This window comes from Anopheles coluzzii, chromosome 3, assembly GCF_943734685.1.
Source record: "Anopheles coluzzii chromosome 3, AcolN3, whole genome shotgun sequence".
In the NCBI taxonomy this organism is placed as follows: Eukaryota; Metazoa; Arthropoda; class Insecta; order Diptera; family Culicidae; genus Anopheles; species Anopheles coluzzii.
The window spans coordinates 42,036,979-42,055,618 of NC_064671.1; the positions used below are offsets into that span (position 1 = coordinate 42,036,979).

At 43.1% G+C, this 18,640-nt stretch overlaps 1 protein-coding gene across 1 annotated transcript in view; it reads right to left on the reverse strand.

Moving 5' to 3' along the window:
* Positions 1-18,640, reverse strand: part of LOC120954690 (DENN domain-containing protein 1A-like) — a 121,853-nt gene that overhangs the window by 14,931 nt on the left and 88,282 nt on the right. Inside the window, exon 9 of the mRNA XM_049609847.1 lies at positions 7,563-7,613. Coding sequence (XP_049465804.1) covers positions 7,563-7,613 — 51 coding nt within the window. The remainder of the gene's footprint in view (positions 1-7,562; positions 7,614-18,640) is intronic.

The window sequence follows — 18,640 nt, forward strand, 5'->3', positions numbered from 1 at the left end:
TTGCCCAGATTCTCTGGGAACCCTTCTACAATACCACACGGCAATAAATCGAGGTTGGGTTGGGAATGGTAAGAAAGTAAAGCTATACGAAGAGCAGTGGCTTTTATGTTCCTGATTGTTCAACCCCTTGCATCAATCCTTTACACCTTACGCTTTGAAATAGATGTGCACTGTGAACAATGCACTCGCCGCAGCTTTCCAATGCTGATGCTACTGGTGCTTTTCCATTGCTTGCATGCTTTCTGATTATGTGGGTTACCGACTGAAGTGAATTTAATAAAGTACAAACACTTCCCCAATGGTCAATTCGCATGCAAAATCTCAGAACCTGCGATGAAATATTACCTCTCAACAGTCACTCATTTGAATATTCAAACGAACAGCAGCCAAACACGATCATACGCCAAAAGGGCACACAGTTTACCAGCGGCCCACCAACCAGTCCAGCTTCTCTATATTTGGACAAGCGCTGACCACCGTGAAGTATCGCGTACGGCACGGCCACGAGCACGCGGTTTTGTGCAGCCAACCATACTGTAGAGCGATAAGAAGTGTGCTTATAAATAATGCGCGATGTTCCGCGCTTGACAAGCTTGTTTATATCATTTTGATTCAATTTAGACGGGTTTCTTTTTTTGTTAGTGTGATGTATGCTTGCCGTGCCGCTGGGTACGACCCTTTCTCCTGCCATTGAGACCGGTAGCCATTGCCAGAAGGTCATTCGAGACCGGGGGCTGTGCTGTGTGTCTGCTTTATGCTGTGTTCCGCGAGTGCGTGGATGATAGATGGTGGGAGCGAAACCACCAACGGCTGATTGGTTGCTTTGGCTTACCAGAAACTAACGCCGACACTATTTATCTTTTTCGGTTTGCTTTACAGTACATCGTTTACACTGATTGTGTTGTGTGTCATAGCATTCTATCAATCCAATTGCGTATCGTTTGAATAATTATTGTTTTAATTGAATGAAAATTTAAGCCACAAGCTCATTATAATTATTTATTTTTCCAAAAAATAAATTCAATAATTGAGAAAAAAAATTTTACATACTTTAATTCAAACAATTAAGCAAATTTTGCACATCGCATTCTTGATAATGGGGTATAAATCCGTTTAAAAAAATAAAACAAGAGATCAAATAATCATAATGTACCGTAACGGTTCAAATTACGGACATTTGGCATGTTTTTATTGATTATCTCCATAGCTAGGCACTGGTCATACCACTTTTTATTTTTAATAATTATCATAATGTACTAGAATAAATTAAAAATTTGTCTGACCACAAGTAAGCCCTGTAAATATTTTCTATCGGTCAGTTCACCACCAGCGGCATTCTTAGCAGTTATGCTTCAAACCCACACCGGTGTTATTTCTTCGATAATTCCTTTCAAACACGTCAACGTGCATTGAAATGCATCATAATCTATAGTGGAATTACTTATCAACGCAAAAAATAGTGTTTTATCATATGGTGGTTTGAATTTCATAAAAACACGTATTTAATTCTGTCCGGAATTCAAAGCAAGATTTTTTACCTTGTTTTTAATTCCGGGCAGCCGAAGTGAATTGTGATTAAATGCTTACAAACATTTTTTAATCAGTTATAATAACAAGAAAACAACGATATTTGAAGATGTATGTGACAAATTTGAAGATGTTGAGGCTGTCCGGAGTATGAATCAAAACGTCCGTAATATGAAACATGAGCAAGAAACTGTCCGGAATAGGTATAAATATCGTTGCAGTTTCATTATATTTTGCAATGTTTCGAGAAAAAATTTGGAAATATTTTTTTTTCTCGAATCTAGAAGGTTTGGTTTAGTTAAGTGAGTAAATACAGGTGTTTGGACGATTAAAATTGAAATAGTTAGAAAATATCACATACCAAAAACGTATTAAGTGTCCGTAATTCGAAGCAGTACGGCAAAATATCACAAATTTATTATTTATACAGTTACTTTAATTAGTTTTCTATATTATTCATGTTAAGGCCGGGGTACATTGTCTGTTCTCACTAGTGTAATTTTGATTTTCACTAGCGCATCTTACGGCGGAGCTTTTTTGGTCATCGGCATGGTCGAGCTGGATATCAAAATAAAGTATTATTTCCATCGTTTTCCGATAAGAGAATGGATGCAATACGAGCAGAGCATATCTATCTGTCATTTAGAAAGCTTTTCCAGTCCATTTTGAGTAAAAAAAATATATAGAAAAATAACACATTTTATAAACCGGCTCCAAATTGTTGGCAAAATGCTTGAGTCGGCCGTTGCCAGATACGCTAGTGAAAATCCTGATTACATTAGCGAGAACGTACAATGTACCCCGGCCTTTAGACTAGTTTCAGAACCAGTTTTTATGTTTCTAGGGCCTAGCTTAGGATTAAATAGTAGTAGGTTTAAAATCCAACGAAGCGGAAATGTTTTCCAGCTTATTTAACTTTAACTAAATTTATCTTCTTTACTTCTTCTTTGGCACAATAACCGTTGTTGGTGGTTGGCCTGCCTGTACCAGTAGTGGAATTGGCTTTCAGTGAGTTTACCACACTCATTTGTGTCTTGAATCCATGACGGGCATGTTGTTAAGTCGTGCGAGTAGACGACTGTACCACGAGACCAGTCCAATTATCATGCTGTAGATATTCAGCCATTCCCAAAACTTGTTCGAAGAGTAGCGACAGCAGCCGTTTCTTCTTCTTGGCCTGCTCAATGAGCACGTCTCGTAGACATGGCCAGGTCGCCAATTCGTTTCCAGGAAACTCGGTCCTGGGCTGCAGTCCTCCAACCACGGTTGCATCCGATTTCCGACAGGTGCGACTCCACCTGATCCAGCCAGCGAGCTCGCTGTGCTCCTCTACGCCTCGTGCCGAACGGGTCGCTGACGAGCACCTTCCTGGTGGGGCATGAGTCCGGCATCCTCATCACGTGCCCCAGCCAGCGTATCCTTCCGGCTTTGATGACCGTCAGGATGTCTGCACCGCCAAACAGCTCAGCTAGCTCGTGGTTCATCCTCCTTCTCCACACGCCGTGCTCGCACACACCGCCAAAGATAGTCCTTAGCACCCGCCGTTCGAAAATGGCGAGTGCATTGGCGTCCTCCGTCAGTAAAGTCCAGGACTCGTACCCGTAGAGGATCACCGGACGTATCAGTGTGCGATATATCGCGCATTTCGTGTGTTGCTGGAGTCTTCTGGATCGCAGGAGTTTGTGGAGCCCGTAGTAGGCACGATTTCCCTGAACAATGCGCCTTCGGATTTCGCTGCTTACGTTGTTGTCCGAAGTTACGATCGTGCCAAGGTAGCAGAACTCCTCTACCACCTCGAGATCGTCGCCGTCAACTGATACTCTGCTTCCGAGTCGGGCTCTATCACGGTCAGAGCCCCCGGCAAGCAGGTACTTTGTCTTCGTCGCATTGATCCTCAATCCAATCCTAGCGGCTTCGCGTTTCAGTCGGGTGTACGCCTCGCACACCGCCGTAGATGTTCGCCCGATGATGTCGATGTCATCCGCGAAGCCAAGGAATTGGAGAGTTCGGGTGAAAATCGTGCCCCGGATGTCGAAGCCCGCGCTTCGCATGACACCTTCCAGAGCGATGTTGAACAGCAAACAGGAGAGTCCATCCCCTTGCCTCAGACCCCGGTGAGATTCGAACGCTTCTGACAGCATGTTTGTCACTCTCACCTTGCACTGCACCCCGTCCATAGTGGCCCGCAACAGTCGTACCAGCTTCCCAGGGAATCCGTGCTGCTGCATGGTGTTCCATAGTTCGGTCCGATCTATGGTATCGTATGCCGCCTTGAAGTCGATGAACAGGTGGTGCGTAGGGATCTGGTGCTCTCGGCATTTCTGGAGGATTTGCCGTAGAGTAAAGATTTGGTCGGTAGTTGATTTGCCTCCAACAAATCCAGCTTGATAGCTGCCGACGAAATCTGTAGCAAGAGGCGAAAGTCTGCAGAAGAGTATTCGGGACAGGATCTTGTAGGCAGCATTCAGGACTGTGATGGCCCGGAAGTTAGCACAGTCCAGCCTGTCGCCCTTTTTGTACACTGGGTGTATGACACCCAGTTTCCACTCGTCCGGTAGTTCTTCCTGATCCCAAATCCTAACAATCAGCCGATGCATGATGACGGCAAGCCTCTCCGGACCCATCTTGAACAGTTCGGCCACCAGACCATCGCTGCCAGCTGACTTGTTACATTTCAGCTGTTTGATGGCGCTGATGACTTCGTCCAAAGATGGCGGGGGCACTTCGTCATTGTCATGCTGGCTGTCGTAGGGTTGCTCTCCTCTGCTTCCTGCGTCTGCTCTGGTATCTGCTCCGTTCAGGTGTCTGTCGAAGTAGCACTTCCATCTGTCGATCACCTCTCGCTCGTCCGACAGGATATCTCCCTCCTCACTGCGGCATATAGCGGTCATGGGAGTAAAACCGCTCCGTGCCGCATTCAGCATCCTGTAGAACTTACGAGTTTCCCCCGACTGGGATAGCTGCTGCATGAGTTGCTCGTCCGACTCTTCGAAGCCGCGCCTCTTGTCCTGGAAGAGTAGGGTCTGCTGCCTTCTCAGTCGTCTGTAGTCTTCCACGTTCTGCCGGGTCTCGCGCTGGAGCATGCGGGTCCGCGCGGCGTTCTTCTCGGAGAGTGCTCGCCTGCACTCATCATCAAACCATTCCTTCCTCTGGTTATGGGTCACGCGGCCAATTGTTCGCTCGGCCGTGCTGCTGATGGCTTGCTCCACCATGCGCCAGTGGTCATTGAGAGACATCGCCTCGGTAGTGGTGTCCTCCGGCAGCGCTTCCCCAAACGCGATTGCGAAGTCCCTCGCCACAACAGCTTGTTTCAGCCGGTCTGTGTTGAGCCATGGGGTGGGCTGATAGCGCAGTTTGTTGGCCACGCACAGTTTCTGGCGTAACTTAACCATAACCAAAAAATGGTCTGAGTCGACGTTTGCTCCTCTATAGGTCCTTACGTCGATTATGTCCGAGAAGTGCCTTCCATCGATGAGAACGTGGTCGATCTGGGAAAGTGTTTGCTGCGGTGATCTCCAGGTGTAACTGAAGCGAGGTGCGTGCTGGAAGAAGGTGCTGCGAATGTTCATGTGCTTGGAGGAGGCGAAGTTTACGAGCCGAAGCCCGTTGTCGTTGGTCAGCCGGTGGGCACTGAAACTTCCTATCGTCGGTTTAAATGCCTCCTCCCGTCCGACCTGAGCATTAAAATCCCCGATGACAATTTTAACGTCGTGTTGTGGACAGCGGTCGTACTCCCTCTCCAACTGCGTATAATAATTGTCTTTATCGTCATCGGTGCTTCCAAGGTGCGGACTATGCACATTTATGATGCTCAGGTTGAAGAACCTGCCACGAATCCTCAACCTGCACATCCGTTCATTGATCGGCCACCACCCGATCACTCGCTTTCGCATCTCACCTATGACCAGGAACGCCGTACCGAGTTCATGCTTTTCACCACCGCTTTGGTAGATCGTGCAATCGCTACGATAGGGGCGCTCCGTCACTCCTTTCCAGCGCGTCTCCTGAAGTGCTACTATTCCGAAGCCACGGGCCCTCACCTCGTCCGAAAGAATGCGGGTACTTCCGGGTGCTGTGAGAGATCTGCAGTTCCATGTTCCGAGTTTCCAATCGTTTGCCTTGTTCGGTTGCGTGGGTCGGTATCGGTTGGTCCGGTTCGAAATTCTTTGGTTTCCTTTCGTTGCGTTTATGTTTTTCCAGGGGTGGCTTGCAAGGCCTCTCCCCCAACCTCCAGTCTCGTCGTAGGGCCTACGCATCCTAGCTGATTAAAGTCCCGTAGGATGCCAGGACAGAAGGGGCAACCAGCCGCCCCTAACATGGAGAACAGACGCTGGTCATCCCCCCCCGCTCAATTTAGCCATATAGCCCATCTTCCCAAGGGGTTGGGTTTCTCCGTATACCCAAGCTCAGATATTTGGAGAAATATGTTACCGTTCTGTACGCCGTGGACGTATTGAGTCGGAGTAGGGTATGGAGATCCTATATTAGCCTTCGAGAGGCGTCGGACCATACCCGTACAGCAGCCGTTTAGTTTATGCTTAAATTGCATTTATTTAACAAACTGGTCTAAATATTAAAAGACACTACAATATTATGTCAATATTTGACAATATTATACAATATTTTACTATTGATACGACTATTTCTGCATCGATCTGAGAAACTGGTCAATTTCATTGTCTGAAAAACTGGTCGATATTAAGTTGTTAGAACATTTTTTTTAAATTATTTTAATTTTTTACTTCACTTTAAAGTGATTATGCAGATAAGCAAACAATTCCCCAAGAAATCCAATTCAAAAGGCTCTAGCAATCATCAAAACAGCCATAAATTTCAGCCAGAGTAGCAAGCACCCCATGCTCGAACCTGCACCAAATCAAGAGTCATGCTCACCGGAGCCGTGAATGTTGCTATTCCTTCTTTATTGCCACACCATTAACACCGATTTCCTCTTCCACTTGATTTACTGCCAATTGCAGCTGCACTTTTATTCACACGATCCCGAAAGGTGGTGCCACCGAAAGCGTTCCAATCAATTGGCCCCCGGCACAGTCTCTCACACAGCACGATTCTTACACCACGTTTCCGCGTACTGCACTGCGAGCGAATGTCTTTACCAGTGGACCCGAAAGCCCCATAAATCTGACAACAATTTAGACAAAGTTGCCCCAGTCTCTACCGCCCGCTGTGGGTCACGCTTTTACATTCGCGCTGTATCTATTCCGGAAGCGTGCTCTTCCCCTCCTGCAGAGGTAGTGCAAACGGGGGTTCTGCAAGCCATGCTTGCAGCCGTGTGCACAGAACTAGACGGCGTGTGCACAAGAGTTTAGCGTTTCTGGGCGAGAGTCCGCCGTCCGGGTGCACTATCAATCGACCAATAATTTATTAATTGGCGCAAAGCAACGTATGATTGGATCAATTTGTAATATCCGTCCCGCTCCCTTTGAGCGTAAGAAAGCTGTTTGGTTCTCTCTACTCCCTACAACACCCGTCAACCCTGCCGCCCAGCAAGGGATCACATCAACAAGTTAATTAAAACTTGCCCTACGATCGGCCGTGTTCGTGTGCGGTTCCATTCATCATGCACACACGTCGGTTTTGCGGTGTTGCAGCATTTTGCTGGCGTGTGTATGTGTCGTTGCATGCCGTGCCGGTTGCAGTTTGCATCCATTCGCAAACCCGCTCGTGTGGGTCTCTCGCTGGCCCTTCTTACGGCGGGCGTGTCCGGTGGGAGATAATCTGATTTATGCCGTGGTACAACGGAAAGGTTTTGCTGTAAAGTGCACCTGCTGAGCTTGCACAAATCGGGAGCAACTTATGCTTGCCTACCCCAAGGTGGTACAATGGGGCGGGCAGCGCTAAAGGGCATGGCATCTTAAGACTACTAGTCTGCGGTCGGTGCACCGTCATCACCGGGAAAGTAGTTGCCGGTAGCTGCAACGAGCACCTTTTTGCTTTTGGACGAATGAAGCCGGGCATATGGGCTGACAATTAGTGTGGGTTTGATCGGGACAGGAAACGGAATAATTACATACCATTTTGATAGCGATCAGCTCGATGAGCTCTGAAGACGAATGGGATTTGTTCTGAAATGAAACGGAAAGCAAATGTTGTGAATGTTTTATTGCAGGCTTTACGTACATTGCTTGTAGAAACATTAATTATACACAGTTCGTAAATTATGGATGATGATTTGGAAATCAAGATTTCTTATGCTACATCCAGTTCCAAGAGTCTCGTGGATCTCCTACTATTCCCATCAGTTACGTTATAACCGCAATAATCGTCGTCAAATGTCGGTTAAGTGACGCAGAATCTATTCAATTATGTGTTTAGTTGATAGATTTATCCCTACCAAGATGGGGCTTGAGTATCTACCTATCTCTTTCAGTATAACAGACATCTTTGCTAGTATGAAGAGCAGACAATCTCGCGATAGAGACCAACGGATAAGCTTAATAATGCTTAAAGTTATTTTTATTAATTCCATTTTAAATGTTAAGAAAAACTGTTCAGTCAAAACATAATTTAGAGCATCAATAGGAATAACAAATGGTTCGTTTGTCTCATGGATATTTTTGACAAATTGTATGCTTCGGAACTTCCTAGGCTGATAATCACACTATAAGTCTAGTTTCAATACAGACTTATTATGAAACACGATTGATGCACCATCAATGCTTGAAAATCTTAGACTCCTCGTACCTCGTTTATTATCAAAGCAGTCGCAAATCTTATACCAACGCCGGCACAATACACTATATGGTGCCAACGTTCCTTTACCGGCCATGAAACGCCAACTTAATGCGTTTTCGAGGTACTTTGATTTCAAAACACTAGGTTCAAATTGTAGCATATCTGCTATACATAATTTATTATAATACACACTATCAGCTATAGACTCATTGTAACACACTTCGGAAAGCCAAACCACACTATTGCAACACATTCATTATAACACACTCAGCAAATCAGATCATACCAGAACAAAGCAACCGGAAGAATTAAGGCTCCATCGTTCATATAAAACAATTGTGCCACACTTCTTGAAAACACCCGAAAGACGCATAATAAGCAAATCAGACGTTACTGCAACAAACTAGGTGAACCGAGTACGCATGGCAACTTATAAGCTCAGCGACGAAAACATCCATTATTTAGCAACAATAATTGAAACCTTCTTTCGCAATACAGTAAAACCGAAGCATATTCACACAACAACAAACACCCCACACCATTTCAATTTATAAATTGTTACCAATAACAATAACCTTTAACTAGGACAAAAACACATTCCAAATGAATGAAACCCATAACATATCTTGAGTATAAATAAAACCAATTCCGACCATGACAAGTCAGATTCGTTCGGACTGTCAGGATAGGACTATGCCCATCCAACATCTATCGACTTCTCATTTAAAGAGTTTAGTTATGTCCCCCTACCCAAGGTAAGGCCTCTAAACTCCAACGTTTCCAGTAAGGGAAACCTCCTAAAGGTTTCTATGATCGCCTGGACGATCTAGTGTCGAAAAGACCGCTTCGAACAAAGTGTTATTCTACCTCGATACATGTCAGCGAAACACTGATCTACCGCGACGGTACTCGATGTACAGTTGTACGCTCATCACATTACAAACTCATACCAACAAAGTTTTCCAAGCGTCACAGAATTTAATCACGGAAAATTGAAATAATTTGTATTATTGTGTTTATAATGTTTGTCCTCATTTCCTGCACTATTCTTAGTGTCAATATTTTATTAGAAATGTACTAAGTTCGTTCGTTGAGCAGTTCGTTAAGCCCGCGTGGCGGACGAGTGTAGGTAATATCATAAGAATACTAGTTATCATTATTATTTATCTTGTCAATCAGTTGTTTATTAAACGGAGCAGGGATCAGGATCGAATCCAAATTATTTTTATGTTAATTTTATCATTTATGCATCAATACGCCTTAATTTTACTCAAATGTTGCATCGTATTTAAAGATAATGATGTTGCAGAATTGATTATTGATGAGAATGTTGCAGATAATGATGTTGATTGATTGACAGAATATTGATCAATAATAAAATTAAATTTCTTCAACAAAATTTGCAACAAATCTTTGTAATGCGTTCAAACTCTAATCCTTTCATTTCTCTTATTTTCTCTTCTATAAAATCTGTTTTTATTCAGAACACAATTGCAAGTTGTCGTACAGTAGCACCAGTGTTTTTATTTTCTGATACCAAACCATTTTACTAATCAAATTAAGCAATGATTCGTTTAACTCACAATTGGTTCAATTTTAACGCTTGGGTAGCATTTTTCCTTCGCCACCACGCTTACCAGCTCGCATTCTTCCCATTCAAGCGACAAACGTTAGCCATGAGTGTGCTCGAGCGAACACGCATTTCTCGATTGAGTTAACTTCTCGAGAGCGAGTAAACCACTTTCCTTCCGAGCGAGCGCTTAGACACGCGGTTCAATTGGCGGCACAATTGGTGGTCCCGTGCAAGAAACTGCCCTCGTGGACGGCGTTTGCTGTTCTGTAGCTGTGGGGCAAGGGGACCGTTTTATTATGTTCACTGCATTGTGTCACCGTCACCGGGCTGGATAATTTTGCCAGAAGGTCATTGCTTTATGAATAATTCAATTAAAAAGTTTGCCTAATGTTGAAACTTTAAATCAAGATGAACTAGGTTTTCGTCCAAGTCCATTGCCAAGTCTGGTCAACTGACTATGACAGATTGTAACTTTGTCTTGGTGTAACTTTTCGGCTACGGAAGGAGCAATGTGCTACACATAACGATTGCATAGAAATACATAAACTTGTCCGGCAGAATACTCAAGACCCCACCAGTCTCATAAAAAATTCTGTAGTTACTCAAAAATTCCTCACACGAATTTGGCTACCGGACCGTTACTGTTCAGATGTATTTCCCATCATTTTTGTTTCCAAGTTAAACGGCCTCGAGTGCTGCTGTTTCTGTCGCTTGTGCAAATGGACAGCTCACACCAGGAACCGTGGAAGCTAGTGCTGGAAAATCATTAATAATTCATCCATCATAGCCGAGCCGAGCTCAGCGAACGTTAACCGGCTGAACGAAGGCAAAGTTGGCAACTTAATAAATCTGTTGACATCACGTCTTGTCAGCTGCCCGCTTCCTTTTGCAGATTTTTTAAATCCTAAACCTATTTCCCTCTTCCACTCTGTGCAAAAAAATGGGAAAAAGAAAAAAAGATTTATACTTGGATGTTGTATGAGTGAATCTATTTTTGGAATTATTTAAATGAACTTGACCGAAGCCGAAGGTGGAAGTAAGTGGCGGAAAACGAGCGAGAAAATTGCTCATATTTGTAGGCGAAGGAAGAGGATGGCAATGCTCGCCAGTAAAACAGAGCCGAAATGTAATTTGGTCTGTCCGGAATGCCCAATGAATGCCTCTAATGGCCAGCGAATCGAGCCACACTTCGAAGGAGCCGGTCGGAAATGACGATCAATTTGCAACTTTATTGACCGTAGCAGCGCAACGGAAATAATCGCAGCATAAAGATGAGAGTGGAACGTTCGCCAAATTTATAATTCACAAGCAAATCAATGTGCGTGTGCCTTGTTTTGCATTCTAAATTGCCAAAGCAATGGTTATGAATGCGCCGTTCGCCGTACAGTTAGAGTAAACGGTTGCTCATTGAGTTTTATTTCTACGGTCTATCACGTTCGCACAGAAAAGTTTACAACAGATTGTTATTTCTTCTGGCAGGGACAGGATAAACATATAAACATTCACGGTAAACTGTTTACAAACTAAACACATCACACGGTGAGGGGTGATAATTGTGGGCTGTGTGGGATTGTTATCACACCCGCAACTGTCTGATTTCTTCGATTTGCGTTTAATCCACACAGACAATGTACCCGAGGCAATTAAATTGAAGCCACTTGAACGCGTGTAAATATTTAATCAACTTCCTTGCATCCTACGTACGGCGATATAATGCTCCCAGCGCCACACGATCGATTACCCGGGCGTGACCTTCATAAAGGCAAACAAAAACCACACGATTGATCCAGCTTCATCCCGTGTACTAACATTTGCCCGGCTTTCCCTGGGAATCGATGGAGTTTTTGGGAGGCGAAAGGTTTTACTTTAATCTCTGCCATTAATCAGATTCTTGTTTCGATCGGGTTTGATTGGGAAAGTTTTGTCTGGCTAATTGATTGAGTTTCGACAGCTAGCAGTCCTGCCCACCCTGTACATGGCCTTGCATAAGGTCATGGGAACAGGGTTAGAGCTCGGTGTGCTCCGGTGTTGTTTTGCTTGTCCATTTTCACAATTTGCCGCACATTACTTTGTATCGACTTGAGATTAGATTTTTGGAACATAGCCGGTTCAATAGTAGTAGAAGGTTGGGATGGGGATTTATGGATGAGATTTTATTGGGTTCGTCCGGGTTTTTCGCTACCGAAAGTGTAAACATGATGAGCAACTGTGTTAGATCGTTGATCACGGAACAGATTGCTTTTACAGATTGAAAATTTACATGAAATTTAAGATCTTTTTGTGGACTTTTTTGTAAATGCACTGTAATACGAGTACGGAGTATAAATCGAGTTGCTGCAAGAATTATAAACTGTTATTTTACATTACATAGTGTATTTGTGTTTTGTTGCTGATTTTTAAGGAAAATCGTTGAGTCGTTTTGATGCGACATGAAGATGATTTGTATAATTAAAAAGATAACAGTAATTTGTTGTTTTATAGATTGTATTCTATTGTATTGTATACTGTATTCCTCGAAAATATCGTATTGAAGGTTCAAATAGCGTCAAGATATAGGCCAATATTATTCAACAGCACTTTATTCTGGAGTCCGTTACTCACCAAGTCTAGCTAATTCTTACGAATGTCTTGAAAATTTAAACAATCACTAGTAAAGCGCTTATTCCCATTATCCAGTAAGAACAGGAACAGATTTGCGCATAATATGGTTCAACACCACTGTGACCCAATATAAATGTTTGACAGAGACAAACACAAATGAACGGATTAAAATGTCTTAATTCCGAGCTCACATTGAGAAATTCTAATGGATTGCACAGCGGTGATGAATAGCTAAATTTAGTATTCATGCTTCTGAATTTAGTATTCTATCATTTCTGTTAAAGATTATGTGTTTGTTTTACACAAACGACACAAACGATAATACTTCAATTAGTCATGCTTTTGCAATTTATAAGAACATTTGGTTACTAGCCTTCCTATATTAATAACAGTACGTTTAATAGAATACAGAAACATAAAAATTTGTTAATTTTTATCAGATGGCAATCCTTTAAGACTGATACCGATTGCAAAAAAATGTAAAACTCGTCCGTTTGCTGGTTAGCTTTATATGTGGTGCTACACGCATTCATATAAGTGTTTCATTAGTCAACACAATGATTTATAATGTTAGAAGAAAAAATACTTCTAAAAATTAAAAGCAACTCACACGTCCAAGGTAATACGTTCACCTGAGTGCAAATCACAAATCACTGTAAACATAATAGAGTTGCATTTGATCTCTGCGTTGAATTATGCTTTCACTACCAATCATTAGCCCCACTGTGGGAAAATTATTTGTCGGCTTCTCGTGGCTTTTCCCCATTACCTGTGCCATAGAAACTTCTTTGTTAGCAACTTGTTTCCACACTCTATTGCTCTTGCTTCGAATTCTCGACCAAGCACTGTTTGCGGTTGTTACACTTACCACAAACCCACGCACACACATACACACACCCATTGAACAACCCTCAAATTCCTTCGTGCCTTCCAAGGAAACCCTAAACCCTGGCATGGCTTCTCGCACCGTGCACCTTTAGCGCAAAGTGTACAACAACTGCAGCGATATGGCAAAAGGTAAAGTTTCACGGAAGGAAAACTTGTTACCGTCCAGTTAAACAGCGCCATCGCCACCGCACGGCTTCACTCCTTGCCCGTTACCAAATATTGCCAAGGTGATGAAGATGGGTAAAATTTGTTGCAACCGACAATGCGAACGTAAAAGTTTTAAGCATGCTGAGAGGATCGTTTCAAGCTGCCAATGTTTTGTTGCCGCTGTATGTCAAGTGGCCGTACACCGGTAGAATGGAGCAATGGAGGAACGTTGCACACATACACACACACACAGAGGACGGGCGTAAATTTGTACCTTGTATGCTTTTGATATTCGAGCACCATGTCGACCTGATTTTGGCCCGAATGATGCAAGTTATGATGCATTTTACCAAAGACGCTCTCAATTCACCTCATCGAGATTGGAATGATTGATGTGTCGGTATGCTTTCTTCTGCGCAGTACATGGCACATGAACAAAGGAGCCACTTGAGCGCTACTGTTATAAATTTTAATTAAATCCCATCATGCATATGGAAACCATTTAAAGCCGAGCAAGCGCAAGTCAAGCAACCGAGCATGGGTTACATGTGGCAGTGCGGTAACATTGGTGCCAATTTGGGTGTACATTGTTTTAATAATTAAATAATAAGCTTTTGCTTTTAAAAGACATTAACATAATGAACCAAACCTTGCGTGCGGAACATCAACACCGAAACGCAAAGGGTAGATTAGTTTTGGATTACTCAATAAATGGGAGAGCTTTGTAAAAGGTCCTACAAGTAGTAACACTGCCTCAAGCTGCGTCCCACCCATGATCTTTGGCAATTTATTTTGCAAACCTAACCCGTTAAACAACGCACAGCAGAAAGGGTTCTTCCTAGAACAGCACAGCATCGCTGTATCCCTTTTTACATCCCAGCACCAATCCTTATTCTACCAACCAGGAAAACACGATGCCGACTAATCCTGCGGCTAATGGACATCCTTTGGTCCCACAAACCTCTAAAGGTTAACATCTACCGAATCCACTTAAATGCATTGCTCAAGCAACTCCTGTCCAACCAACGTCCCGTTAAAGTGTGTGAAAGAAGAAGAAAAAAATCCCCCCATTACCAGCTGTACTACAGCAAGCGTATCCGAAACTCCACCGTACAAAGAAAGGGCAAAAATTAGCCACACCATCCTAACCATGTAAACGCGAAACGCGAATGCAAAGATGGATGAGCTTACCCATTAAATTAGCAGTAACCCTACTGCTGGTGGTGGTTGTACAAAATGGTGTCCTCTTTTTAGGGATAGGTGTGAAAGCAGAATGAAGCTTACACTGGATGACACACATTTGAGGTCAGCCAGACACTTTCCTTCGTTGTGGCTGCCACTGTCCGGTGGCATTGAATTACTGTTGCCCGGTAGGATGAGCTGGGTGAGATGATACGATCTGTACTCATGCGCTCGTTCATGAGTGAGAAATGTCAACGGGGAAAGTGAGTCAGTGCTGGTGCTATCGGATCATTAATCTTGTTCTTCGGTCGGACGGATTTACTCGTCTGGCTGCTTCCTACTGTTCCTCAGCTAACAGGGAGAGCCCCTGTCACTCCTACTTACTTCTTCTGATTCCTGGTTTTGCCACTTTTCCCCGTCCTTTCATGCTCGATCATACGGCTGTCACTTCTGGGTTGGTGGTTTTTGTCTCTTCAGCAACTGCTGGCAGCAACCAGAGCGCAACCATCGGCCAATTAGTTAATTTGCGATAGCCTTGTGGTTGCACTAAGTGGTTGCACAGACTTCGTGTGGTGTGAGAAGGAAGTGAGCGTCATAAGCCTGTATGATGTTGAGCGTGTGTCCAAACGTGCAGCACAGTATCATATTCGTGATGATTAATAACCTTCAGCAAAATGTGTGATTGATTGAAAATTACAGCAAGTGGATGTAAAGGATCGTTGTCGAGGTGACACTACGAACATCCAGAGCTGCCCTTTTCACCTGCGAGATACCATCCTCCTACAAAGTAAGGGCGTGTAAGGGCGACCATCCCTGACAGGCAATTGGGATGCAAATTTACTGCAACGTGATCTGATCCCTCGGCTCGATCTTGCATCTCGCATCCAACTCCGTCAATTATCCGTTATTAATCTACCTCTATCTACCGTAATGCCGTTAAGCAACAAGTTGGCGAGTGTGTATGTGTGTGTGGACTTTATCCCGCTTTATCGCTCGCACGGTGCTCGCAAGCGTTTTTACGATGCATCAGCATCGATAAATGGGAAACACGCGGGCATACCGTTTCAAATATTGATCTCGCATTTTACGACGTGCCATAAAATAACCCTGAACCTTTGGCGACCCTGCTTGCCGATGTGCCAGGAAGTGTGTCGATGAGTAGTCGAGACACACATCGGAGTTTGCGTCACGATACGACGGATATAATCGTTTGTGGATTATGATTGCAAATGAGCCGTAACGAACGATCTTACCCTAGTTTTGTCGATTGAGCTGTACGGCTCGTAAGAATGGTATCGTGCCGTCTGTCGCTTTCCTTTTTTTCTCCTTTTTCACTCACATATAATCGAGGCAAATCACAAGCATACATTCTTTTTTTGCACCCACCGATGTGTTTTTGTTTGAAAAATAATCTCCATTTTGCCTTACGTAAGATAGTGAACAATTTGCTTGTCGCTAATCGATACACTCTACCAGAGAGTGTGTTACATCTTATCGCCGAAAAGGTAAACGACCCCTAATTTGCATACCAGCAGACGCGATCTGTTTCGAACCACCGCCGGAAGCTATTGCTTTATCCGTCGGTGTTTGCCTCGGCGCTAATGTTGCAGCCTTCGTGTAGCTGTTCCAACACTAAACAGATCGGCCAATGTTTTCGAAGGTGCTAAACGCACCCGATTACCTGTACCACCTGAGAGTACAGGGGTAGAGGCGAAAGGTTTTATGATAAGTGAGCACGAACAAACAGGCCGACCCTTACAGCTTCAAACCGGATGCTGGTGGGTGTGCGTGTGCTAGTGAGCCAGTTATTTTTAGGATCCCTTGGCTTAATTCCGCCCCGACTAACAAATGATTTAAGAGCCATCTTCAACCACCTCGGAGGAAAGGGTTGTTTTATTGACTTTACGCTGCAATGTTTATCGAGAGCGGTAGTACGGGAATGTATCTATTTGTGTAGTGTGCTGCTATCTGCCCCGCCGCTATGATAACAAAAGTTTTTACTCCGCTAGTGCGTGCGGTCGTTTTGCGATGTTTAGAACTTGTTGCGATGATAGTACCGAACAAAGGCGGTGGTACTTTTACATGTGCAAAAGATGGGTTATTCTACTTTTATTACCCCTTTTTCGCGATGATGGAACGTATGCAGATGGCTTAACTTTTGGCGCACGAGGATTGTTCCAATTCCTGTGGACGTACGTGAATGGAAATTTATGAGTAAAATCGTTGAACCAGATTCCGTCCCGCTGCGATATTTCATCAGCACAACGTACGCCCAGCACAATGTGGTTTTATTTTTGTGGTAGTCGCAGGTGGTTTTTTAAAGCCAACCAATTACTTTCTGGTTTTACCCCACCTGGCAAGGACAAATGTCAACCGCCGAAATCCTGGGGTTTCACGGTTTTGTGATTGTGATTGGTGTTTGATTAAGCATGAGCAATCATTTTAACCGCAGCAGCTGCACGCGCTCGGGTGGTTTCAATTGATGATGTGGCACAGTCGAAGTGAGAGTAATTAGAAATTCGTTTCAGTTGGTTGCAATGGACTTGATTGAATTCAATTCTGTGAAAAGTTGTAGCAATTTTTTGCTCAAATAATAATCAAAAATAAATTACATAGAAAAAAAGTGTGTACTGTTGAAAGCAACCAAATGAACATCTCAATAATATTTTGAGACACAAATGCAAATACCAAACCATGCAACACATAACCATAGACCAATAAAAACAATTATTTTATTTTCTCATATTTTTCACTAACTTTTGGTAGATAATTCAGCCTTGGAATTATTTTTATAATAATATTATTATAATTAAAAGTAACAAACCCACTATCAAAATACTGAGAATTTGTTTGATATTGAATGAAATACTCAATTTAAGAAGTAAATGTACATTATTGATTGTGGATTGTGGAGCATTTTTTATTCATAAATTATTAGTCAAACTAAATGGGATGAAACCGCCTGGCCTACAGACACTTTGATTCTAGATTCCTCTCTCTATCTAATTCTAGCTTTGAGGCTGATATAACCTAGGCTGAAAATCGCAGGCTAGTTTTGTATGTGGTTTTGTCTGGAGTGTTGACATGATTTCAGCTGAAAAATGTCAAACTCCATATAAAAAGGCTAACTAATATTGTAAAAGGCCCCTAGTTCAGAATAAATTAGTCAATAAATTAAATACAAAAAATGTCTCACTCATTCCCATCTATTCTTTTGCGTACCCTATGCAGTAATAAATTGACTAAGCACCAACGCTTACCCATTTTCTATTAAAATTAGTAAAACATCCTCTTGAAACTCTGTAAGGCTGTTACTAGCGCATTATTGGTGACCGATTGTAGATCTACCTTCCATAGATGAGTTTAATTAAGACTTCGAAATTAACACAAAGAAATTAATCTCAGCTCCGCACAAACACTAACGCCACCCCATCGATCATTGTTTCACTTTAAAAAGTAGCGCAACCATACGATGAGCAGAGCAGTAGCGGTAAAAAAGTGCATCCAATTTTTAATTACATTTCGCGTACCATCACCTCCAGCCTGTAACCTTCATAGCCACAGTGACAATAGTGCCTATGGCAGCTTTGCTTTTTTGGGGAGGAAAAAGAGAAAAAGGCTTGAAAATTAATTATGACTGTGTAAAGCTCTCTGGTCGTGGGGGTTTTTGTTCTCTTTCATTAAACATAATTCAACCAGATTTCTGCCACAGGCATAGCGAATCCCTTCAACGAGCCTTGTCCTAAACATCATGATAAAAAGCTCAAGCATGGATGTGATTTGACCGCTCTTGATAGGTTGATTGCGGCAGGAGCAGGAGAACAGTTGAAAAAGTGCTTGCAAAAAATAAGCTGTTGAAAATGCTGATCAGTAGGGGAGGGATATAGTATAAATCATGCAACAACAAAAAAAAAGTTGATATGCCACACAGCTGTCCTGTGGTAGGCAATCAACACCAGATGCAATCATCTCATCCACTGTCTCGAATTTGTGGTCCCACAAAAATAAAAAGTGAAAAAATATGAC